The sequence below is a fragment of the Notolepis coatsorum genome, assembly GCF_963971535.1.
Source record: "Notolepis coatsorum genome assembly, chromosome: 14".
In the NCBI taxonomy this organism is placed as follows: domain Eukaryota; kingdom Metazoa; phylum Chordata; class Actinopteri; order Aulopiformes; family Paralepididae; genus Notolepis; species Notolepis coatsorum.
Window position 1 is genome coordinate 98,422,532 of NC_140178.1, and position 10,185 is coordinate 98,432,716.

The following is a 10,185-nucleotide window of genomic DNA, read 5'->3' on the forward strand; positions in this document are numbered from 1 at the left end:
CTCTCTCTCTTCCTCCTCCTCTCTCTCTCTCTCTCTTCTCTCTCTCTCTCTTCTCTCTCTTCTCTCTCTCTCTCTCCTCTCTCTCCTCTTCTCTCTCTCTCTCCTCTCTCTCTCTCTCTCTCTCTCTCTCTCTCTCTCTCTCTCCTCTCTCTCTCTCTCTCTCTCTCTCTCTCTCTCTCTCTCTCTCTCTCTCTCTCTCTCTCTCTCTGTGTCCTTCAGACCGGGCAGGTGTCGAGAACTTCTCCTCCGTGGAGCAGCTTCAGGAGAGCCTGATCAGAGCCCTGCGCTCATTGGTCGGCAAGGTCTCCCCGGCAACCCCCACGCAGACTCCTCCCGCTTCACCACGCTCCTCCTCCAGCTGCCCGACCTGCGCACGCTCAACAACATGCACTCCGAGAAGCTGCTGTCCTCCGCATCGACGCATGAACATTACATCACGCTTCCTGTCCACACGCGCTTGATTATGTCACCATAACAACAACAATGCACGAGACGCCTGCCGCGCACTCCGAGACGGCGGTATCCGTCTCCCGCGGCCATGCGCGATGATCGCATCAATCTCCGACCACCCGACGCGTGGCGATGACGCCGACCACGGCGTCACCGTCGCTTCCTGCGCCGCGGGGCCGGAGACGACGTGCCACTCGAGAGATGCGATACCTTCCTTCCTTCCGCATCATTGCCTGATTATTGCATCTCTTGACTGTCGCACGGTGATGACATCATCATCAGCATCATCAACATCAGCTTCTGCGGCGACACCTGACGACCACAGGTGTAGCTCGGCTCTGAAACTGAAACGACTGCTCATTGACTGCCAAGTGTGTGTATAGCGCCACTATAGGCGTCTACAGTGGCGAGCGAGCAGAAGCAGAAGGGCTGTGATTGGCTGAGTACATAACATGTACATGGATATGACTTGAAGGAGGGAGACTTCCACTTCGTCTCTCTCTTGATTTGACTGAGGGCCATGCCAGCCAATGGCATGACGGGAAGAAAAATGACTGACGGCTCGATAGACCTATGGCTTGGAGGAGGGTAGAGACCACTGGGGGAACTGAATGTTCTTGTATCAAAGAGCTTGAGATACAAACTAGTGAATAGTCTCAGGCCACACACACACACACACACACACACACACACACACACACACACACACACACACACACACACACACACACACACACACACACACACACACACACACACACACACACACACACACACACACACACACACACACACACACACACACACACACACACACACACACACAGCCTCTATCCTCCAAGGGACAGTGTATATCTGTTTATATGCATCCAAAAGCCTCAATGGGTCCATTCTCTGACCGGTCATATGCAGTAAATATTATGCAGTATTGTACAGTTACTACAAGGAAACAATTCAAAACAGTTGTAGAAATTGTGTAAATACCCGTTAATTGCAAATATACTTGAAACGTTTGGAGAGATATGTATACATCTTATATATATTTTTTTGTTAATATGAGATATTCTCATGGTGCAAAATGTTAATTATTCTACAGAAAAGTGTAAAGATTTTAAAGTCTGAGTGTATGAAATGCATTATATTGAAATCAAATATACTGACAATGTGTATTTTGAAATGTGTTTAATGTTGTAAAGGCATTATTTATAAAAAACCGTCTTCTATGGGATTTGTGTGTGAGCGTGTTGTCTTTCATTCCTCATTTAAAAAGGCAAGTTGATTAAGTATATATACATGAATAAATATATATACTGTATATATATGAGCTTTGATATATGTGTGTACTTTACTTGCCAGTAACCAGGAGAGGAGGTGGTAAATTATGTTTATCCTTGGAAGTACATTCATTTTAAGATATTCTGCCTGACAAAGATATAGGGAGATTCCTCATCTTGTAAGATCGGATTCTATCATTTTAATGGTAGTATTGAAGTTGATAAAAAAAAATCTCTAATGTAGGATGTATATCATATATATATATATATATCTTATATAATATATATATATAGCTATTTATTTTGTAACTCGAATTATGACTGAAGTCTTCTATAATACCTCAACCTCAAAAAATTAAAGTGTCATTTTACAAGGAGACAGTGATTTCTTGAATTGCAAATGGTTGGTTTTAGTACTGTTATAGCCTTATGGCCTGAAACAAAGGTTTGATTGAAAGAATAAAATTCAAAGGGCTGAGTGGACCACCCTGCCTACTGTTCCTTGTAATCCTGGAGGGAGTAGAGCAGATATACCTGTAATTACAGACGCAGATATAGAGACATACCATTTATTCATGGTAATGAATAATGTGCCTATTCCTATTTTCTTTTTAGAATATCACAGATAGGATCAAACGCCTTTTCTGCATCAACATAAAACAGCTCCAGTTGGAACATCAGATGATGCATTTAAGATGTAAACTAAAGTATCTGAGGATAAACAGTGATAAACAGCTCTGATCTGAATGAACCATCTAACCGGGATGCTAATACTTTGGAAAACAGTTTAATATCTATATTAATGATATGGGGCGATATTGAAAGCATCCGGTGGGGTCTTTATCTTTTTAAAGTATAGTGATATCAAAGCAGTATTGGCATCTCTCCCAAATGTGCCTGCTCTGATACTGTATTCATCATAGCAAGAGGTGGTGGACCGAAATCATTCCAAAACCTCAAACATACTGTATGTGTGCCATCCAGGCCAGTGACTTGCAGTTTGGAGTTTAGATAAAGACAAAGGAGCATCCAATGCCTGAGCTTTTTCTGATGAAATAATAATAATAATAGCTTGGATTTATATAGCGCCTTTCAAGAAACCCAAGGATGCTTTACAAAGCAACCAAAAAGACACAGGCATAAGCAAAATAAATAGTAATAACAATGGACAGGGAGACGACTAGAGACCGCTTGCCTTTGTGACCGATACTGTAGGTTTTCAGGCAGAAGGTATAGTTTCAATATATATATCGTTTTTTGGACTCAATACATGTGTCTGTTGCCTTGCTTTCCGAAGCGTACAGATTGTTATAATAGCGAGATAAATCTATTATTTACAAGGTTAGGGTCTGACAGCAAATCTCCTGTCTCCTGCTGTTATATACAAGGTTAGGGTCTGAAAGCAGATCTCCTGTCTCCTGTTGTTATATCTGCTGATCATTGATGGACAGTTTGCTTGCAAGAAGGCGGCTCTGATACCATGTATGTAGTGATTAGCCTTGATTTGTTAATTGTGAATTCTTCCTTTTGTAAAAGTATCAATGTCATTGAACTTGTGTCAGATAACTGCTTTTCCTCTGGGACCGTTCCAACTCAGATATTCTATATATTTTATATTCCAACAATTTTATTCTTCCAAATCTTGCTTTATTAATTCCTGATGCATAAGATCATCAACAAAATCTATAAATGATTTGAATCTCATTCAGGGGCGCTTCTAGCATCAGACCTTTAGGGGGGCTCAGCCCCTAGAGCAGTAGCATAATTAACAAAATGCCATGGTCAGGCAAGGGAAGGGGGGGGGGGGGGGGGGGGGGGGGGGGGTTGTCAAAACATAATAAACAACTACAGTATTAAGGAGACAACTACGGTATAAGTAGTAAACCTATTATTATTTTATTCCAGTCGATCATAATGATCATATTACGGAGCGCTCACTGCGTTCAAGAGAGAGAGAGAGGGAGAGAGAGGGAGAGAAAGAGAGATAGAGAGGGAGAGAGAGACTCACATTTTCGTATATGGGAAAAGACATTTCCAGTGAGTGAGGTTGTTCAAATCATGGAGGGAACTACAATTACTATTTTGAGGCCTCAAATTGATTAATTTGAGGGAACAAAATACTTGAGGTAACTATTTTGAGGCCACAAAATATTTTTCAATTTTGAAGCCACAAAATATTATTTTCAGGCCCAAAATTGATTAATTTGAGGTAACTAAATACATTTTGAGGTAACAAAATACTATTTTGAGGCCACGACATATTTCTTTCATTTTGCATGGCAGCAATAAGCCTTTGTAGCAAGCAGATTAGCTGGGCTAGCTAGCTAACATTAGCTGAACTGACATTAGCTTGATAGCTAACTAGCGAATAGCATCAGCTATCTAACATTAGCTAATGTTCTTTGACACTATTATTACACCAACACCATGGAACTAATGACCCATTTGACAATGTTCTCTGTCAGAATAGTCAGTAATTTTATATAGTGCTAGCTAACGTTTCAGCATACTGTCTTGTTGCCCATCAGCACTGGCAAATTCACTCTTACTAAACTAGTTACAGTAGGTAGCTAGCTACATCTGCTTCCACGTCTTGTGTTGAATGTTGGACTGGGACTTGACATGACGTTACCAACGTCTTTGAATTTTTTTTAATATCTATAGTTAACCAATGAGGTCAACAGGCTACTACCGGCAATCCATGTCTGTAATAATAATAATAAAACAAGAAAAAGAAAAAAAGAATTATTACAAAATATATATATATATATATATATATATATTATATATATATATATATATTTTTTTTTTATCTTAGGGGCTAATATTACATTTAGGGTCTAGAATCGCCACTGATCTAATTTAAAGTTGGTGGCAGAAGGCATCCCTGCAGCATAGAAAAGATTAAAGCACCATCTGGTGGCCGTTCTTGGTAAGTTGTGGCCTTCCACTTGACAGTGGTAGGCATGATGGTCCAAAAGGCTCATATGTTTGATTTGTATTTTCATACGAGATTACATAAGTGATTGATATATTTTTTAAGTACATTTTAGAGTAAATTTCATGTCTGTTAGAGTAAAATGCAAGACTTTTGTTGTACTGGGCAGCTTCTAGTTGTCAATAGTGTCAGACTGTGGTTGTACTGGGCAGCTCCTAGTGGTCAACAGTATCAGACTATGGTTGTACTGGGCAGCTCCTAGTGGCCAACAGTGTCAGACTGTGGTTGTACTGGGCAGCTCCTATGGTCAACAGTATCAGACTATGGTTGTACTGGGCAGCTCCTAGTGGTCAACAGTGTCAGACTGAGGTTGTACTGGGCAGCTCCTAGTGGTCAACAGTGTCAGACTGTGGTTGTACTGGGCAGCTCCTAGTGGTCAACAGTGTCAGACTGAGGTTGTACTGGGCAGCTCCTAGTGGTCAACAGTGTCAGACTGTGGTTGTACTGGGCAGCTCCTTGGTGTGAATGTATGTAACTGTGCTAGTTACAATTGTAAATTGTAAAAAATAAAATAAAAATAAAAGATCTAACCCTAACTAACTTAACTGTCATGCACCTAATATACTAACCTACACTGTAACACGCAACACTTTGATGGACATTGTTACTCAACTGATAGAGTTGTACCCTTCCTGATGACTTGTCGTACAGAACTTGTAAGTCGCTTTGGATAAAAGCGTCAGCTAAATGACTAAATGTAAATGTAGTGTGAAGCAGGGCATTTCTGAAAAAGAGCATCCGTGCTTCACCTGCCGGCCAAATCCTCCCCGCTGACCGACCTTTCCATCACAGTGGAAAGTGTAGCCGTAGCCTCGTCGCCGACTGCCAAGAACCTTGGTGTAGTCCTTGACGACCGGCTGAACTTCTCCGCTCACATCGCTGCAACAACCAGAACCTGCAGGTTCCTCCTGAGCAATGTCAGAAGGATCCGCCCCTTCCTGACAAAAGAAGCCACCCAACTCCTTGTCCAATCAAGAGTCATGTCTCGCCTCGACTACTGCAATGCACTGCTCGCTGGTCTACCGACCACCGCCACCAAGCCTCTTCAACTAATTCAGAACGTCTGATTTCCAACGTACCAAAGTCAGCCCATGTTACCTGTCTTCTTAGGGACCTGCACTGGCTCCCCATTGCCGCACGAATTCGCTTCAAGGTCCTCGACCTGGCATATCGTTCAGTGCAGGGAACGGCTCCCGCCTACCTCTGGTCAATAGTCTCTAACTACACACCCTCAAGACCCCTCTGCTCTACATCCTCTGGCCGCCCCAGACCCACTCCTATCCGAGCTCCGGGAGGGTCATCAAGGAGAAGCCGCCAATTCTCAGTCCTCACTCCACAATGGTGGAACAAACTTCCCACCAGTTAGGACAGCCGAAATCCGATCAATCTTTCGCCGTCGACTAAAAACACACTTCTTCAATCAATATCTGAAAAAAACAAACATTCTAACTGTCTTATACTATCATGCAATCTTCCTACTATACTAATATGTCCTTAATACTATACACTCATCACTGCAGCACGTTTCAGCACTGTTTGATGAACATTGTTACTCAGTTGGAAGAGTCATACCCTTCCTGCTGACTTCTCGTACAGAACTTTAAGTCGCTTTGGATAAAAGCGTCAGCTAAATGACTAAATGTAAATGTCGATAACCTACCCAGGGTAAATAAAAGTAATTATGTATTATATTATACTGTATATACATGGGACAGTATAGGCTATATCCTGTATTTGACTGCTCCAGTTACCTTGTGTAACACAATATGGTGAATGATCGTTTCTGTTCTTCCAACAATGAGAGAGATAACAGAGAGAGAGAGAGATGAAGAGATGGCCTAGCTCTGACGGAAGGAGGGAGAGATGACGAGAGGTGTGAGAGACACATGGTCTGGAGAGGAAGTAGGTCAAACTCCCCCGCATGCATAACCAACTTTTCTCTCTCCGCTCTCCTATTGGTGCGACACTCCAAGAACCGCAGCATTCTCACCCACCAATCGCATAGCAGCAGGCCATGGGGGGCGGGGCTGCGACCGCACGTCAGTGTGACGTATAAGATGGATGGAAAGTGGATCTCTCTTTCTCTTTCTTCTTTGCAAGTAATGCCTTTGATGTAGTTTATTAGTTGCGGTGTATCTGTTAGTGTGGACCTGTCTCAGAGCAGTACTGTATATTTGCATAGATATCGTATATGTCACAAATGTAACAGTACTATATACCTGGCTGTCATGTATGTATGTCCCATTCTGCAATCTGTTAAATAAAGTTTTCATTAATTCACATTCATTCATTCATTGTGTGTGTATTAATAATAGACACTGAAATGGGCCAACATGACATTAAATGGATAGTTCGGATGTTTGGAACCCTGGCCCTATTTCCTACTGACCAATGATGTTGATCTGTAGAGTCATTTCTCAGCACAATCCATGCTTGATTGATTGATTGAAAACTTTATTAACAGATTGCAGAATGGGTACAATACAGTACAGCTCAATACACACAATTGTTAAGGGGATGCAGACCAGAGAAAGACTTTCGTCTTGTTTACATCAGGCCATCAGGGTCCCCCATTTTCAATTCATCATAACATATATGACATACAGATAGACAGTATTGTTACATCTAGACATTTATGACATACCAGATCTACAAATATACAGTAACTGTATATTTGTAGATCTGGTATGTCATAAATGTCTAGATGTAACAATACAGTTTATGAGTACAGAAAGAGTCTAAAAATAGAGTATACATTTGAGGGGGAAGAAACTGTACATTGGAGGTGGTTGGGTAGGCGGGGTGGGGGGACTGCATTGGAGGGGGTTGGGTTTGGACATTTACAGGGGCTAGTTTCGAATTGCAGTCTGCTCTTTGAGAGTGGTTTTGAAAGTGGGTAGTGATTCACATTCCTTTACAGCTGTGGGTATAGGGCGTTCCACATTGATGTGGCATAATTGCGAAAACGTGTTTAGTCCCTCGTTTGAGCCGAATCTGGGTTTAACATGATTTGTGGAGCTCCCTTTGCTGTTGTGGTCGTGGTATTCACTGACCTTTGGGAAGTATTTTGACATGTACATGGGTACCTTATAGGGCTGACCCCTATTAGTCGATTAGTCGACTAATCGGTCGAAAGGAGCCGTAGTCGACTGCCAACCTCTTAGTCGAAGAAAAAAAAGAAATTTATAAAAAAAATATATATATATATATATTTTTTTATCATTCTTTCCAAAAGAAAAGAGGCCTAGAAGCGTGGCTAACGCTAATGGCACGCATACCAGAGGCTAACTGCCTACGAAAACAGGCACAGAGGCACTGAAAGAGGATTTCACCATCTAATGAACACACAGACTAGACAAATATCAAGATGTATCCATCAGTGGACCAATCAGAGGACAAGAAGCCTTCAGTCGACTCCTTCAGACATTAAGCACCCCCCACAGCCCAAATGGAATGATTACATTTTTTAATTTTTTTTAAAAATATATTATACTTTTTATTTTATTATTCAACCAATAGTCGACTAACGAAAAATGTTGGCCTATCATAGTCGACCATCCAAATCCTTAGTCGGGGACAGCCCTAGTACCTTAGTGGTGTAGTGTATCTTGTAGACCAGACCCATTGCAAGTTCCTGTACTGTCGTCTACTCTACTCTAAGCCATCCTAGGTTGTCAAAGTGTGCAAGGGTGAGGTGGGTTCTAGGAGTAGGGTCAAGCAGTAAGTAGTCTGACCAGTTTGTTTTGAAATGTTTGTAATTTTGTTTTTAGTGCCTTTGAGGTGCTAAGCATAGTATATTCGTAGTACCCTTGAATGAGTGCTCCTGCCAGAGTCTTCAGGGTATTCTTTTTGACCAGAGAGGAGATCCGGTACAAGAATCTAGTTATTTGGTTGACTTTTTTTATTACATTGGATGCCATTTTGTCACAGGAAAGATTTGCCTCTAGGATGGAACCCAGGTATGTAATTTCATCTTTCCTTGTGACAATATTGTGACACCCACTGTAACTGGGGAAGCCGTCGGGCTTGCTGAGTTTGTTATTTGAACCGAAGAGAATGGACTCTGTTTTACCCAGGTGTAATGATATTTTTATCTTTCTTCCCCTCCTTTTTTTCCCAATTTTTCTCCCATCCCACCCTTCCTGGTTGTTGCATACTTTCCCCTACTGTTGGTCCGGGAGACCGGAGACTGTCACATGCTTTCCGCCAACCTGGCCGCGCAGGTTCTCACCGGGGAGAGTGTAGCGTGTGGGAGGCCACACTATCTCTCCTCAGATCCAACCCTCGCTGAGCAGGCGCCCCGACCGAACTGTAGGGGTCGCTGTCCACAACGCCCAGGACCCACCCTTCAGCTTCCCACCCCCAGCGTGAGAGGACAGCCAAGCTGATAGCAACGCCGGGAGCTGGATTCGAACAGGCGAATCCTAGTGTCTCCCGGTGTTGGTGACGAACGTAGTCTCCGTGCGCCACCTGCCCCCCCCCCCCCCGTAATGATAGTTTGTTATCAGCGAGCCAGGTGCAGATTCTGCCTTGTTCAGAGCTGAAGGTTTGTTCAACCTGTAACTTGTTCCTGTCAGAGACCAGCAGGGCTGAGTGAGTCGTCCGCGAACAGGAACAGGTTGCAGTCACAAGCTTGTCATTTGCATGAATTAGGAACAGTAACGGTCCTAGTATGCTTCCTTGTGGAACACCACAAGCCTGTGATTATGCATGCAAATGCATGTTTTATATTTGGTTTGGTTTAAATACAGTTTAAAACCAATCTACAACATCACACAGTACTTTGCTTGAAGGTAAAAGGGAGCCCCCTGGGCTAAGCTGTCATGCTACGAATCACAGGCTTGTTGAAAGTTTACAAGCAACTAGGCCGATGTGATCCAGTTTTTCTTGGGGCGGCCCTCAATCCAATGTTGTGTCCCTAAATTGGCCAGCGGTCATCAAAACCTTGAGAATCCAAATAAACTCCAGTTTTCAGATTTTTTTCTTTCTCTCAGACTGAGCGCCCCGAGACTCTTGTGCTCTCATCGATCACTGCTGCGTTCCATTCCAGCGCTGGTTACTGGACTGAGTGAGTGAGCGAGGGGAGAGAACTCCCATGCAATTTTATCTTGCCCTTCCCCCTTGTATCTGTTATTGTGTTCTTATATCCCCTGTGTGCTATATTGTACTTTGTGCTACTCTATCCGTGTGTTGGCCTACTGTTCTCTGACTGTAGTGTCTTGTCCTGCTGTGCCTTTTAGTATTATGAATTTTATGCTTCGACTGTACAGCACTTTGGTTGGCTCTTGAGTTTTTAAAATGTGCTTTATAAATAAATGACTTAACTCAAACTAGTTTGAGCTTTCTGACTGGAACTCAAAGAGTACCAGCATGCCTATGTACCATTGGTGACAACGTGCATACCGAACTTAGAATTGATTTGTTCAAAATTCACCGTTTGTTAATTTTCTGCCCAGCTGCTTG

At 42.6% G+C, this 10,185-nt stretch overlaps 1 protein-coding gene across 1 annotated transcript in view; it reads left to right on the forward strand.

Moving 5' to 3' along the window:
* LOC311240673 (nuclear receptor subfamily 1 group D member 1-like) overlaps positions 1–475 on the forward strand; it is a gene marked incomplete at its 3' end in the record, with an annotated part of 13,860 nt that extends 13,385 nt beyond the window's left edge. The window contains exon 5 of the mRNA XM_084329246.1: positions 258–475. Within this exon, the coding sequence (XP_084185372.1) occupies positions 258–475 (218 nt within the window). The remainder of the gene's footprint in view (positions 1–257) is intronic.
* Positions 476–10,185: the final 9,710 nt, after the last annotated feature.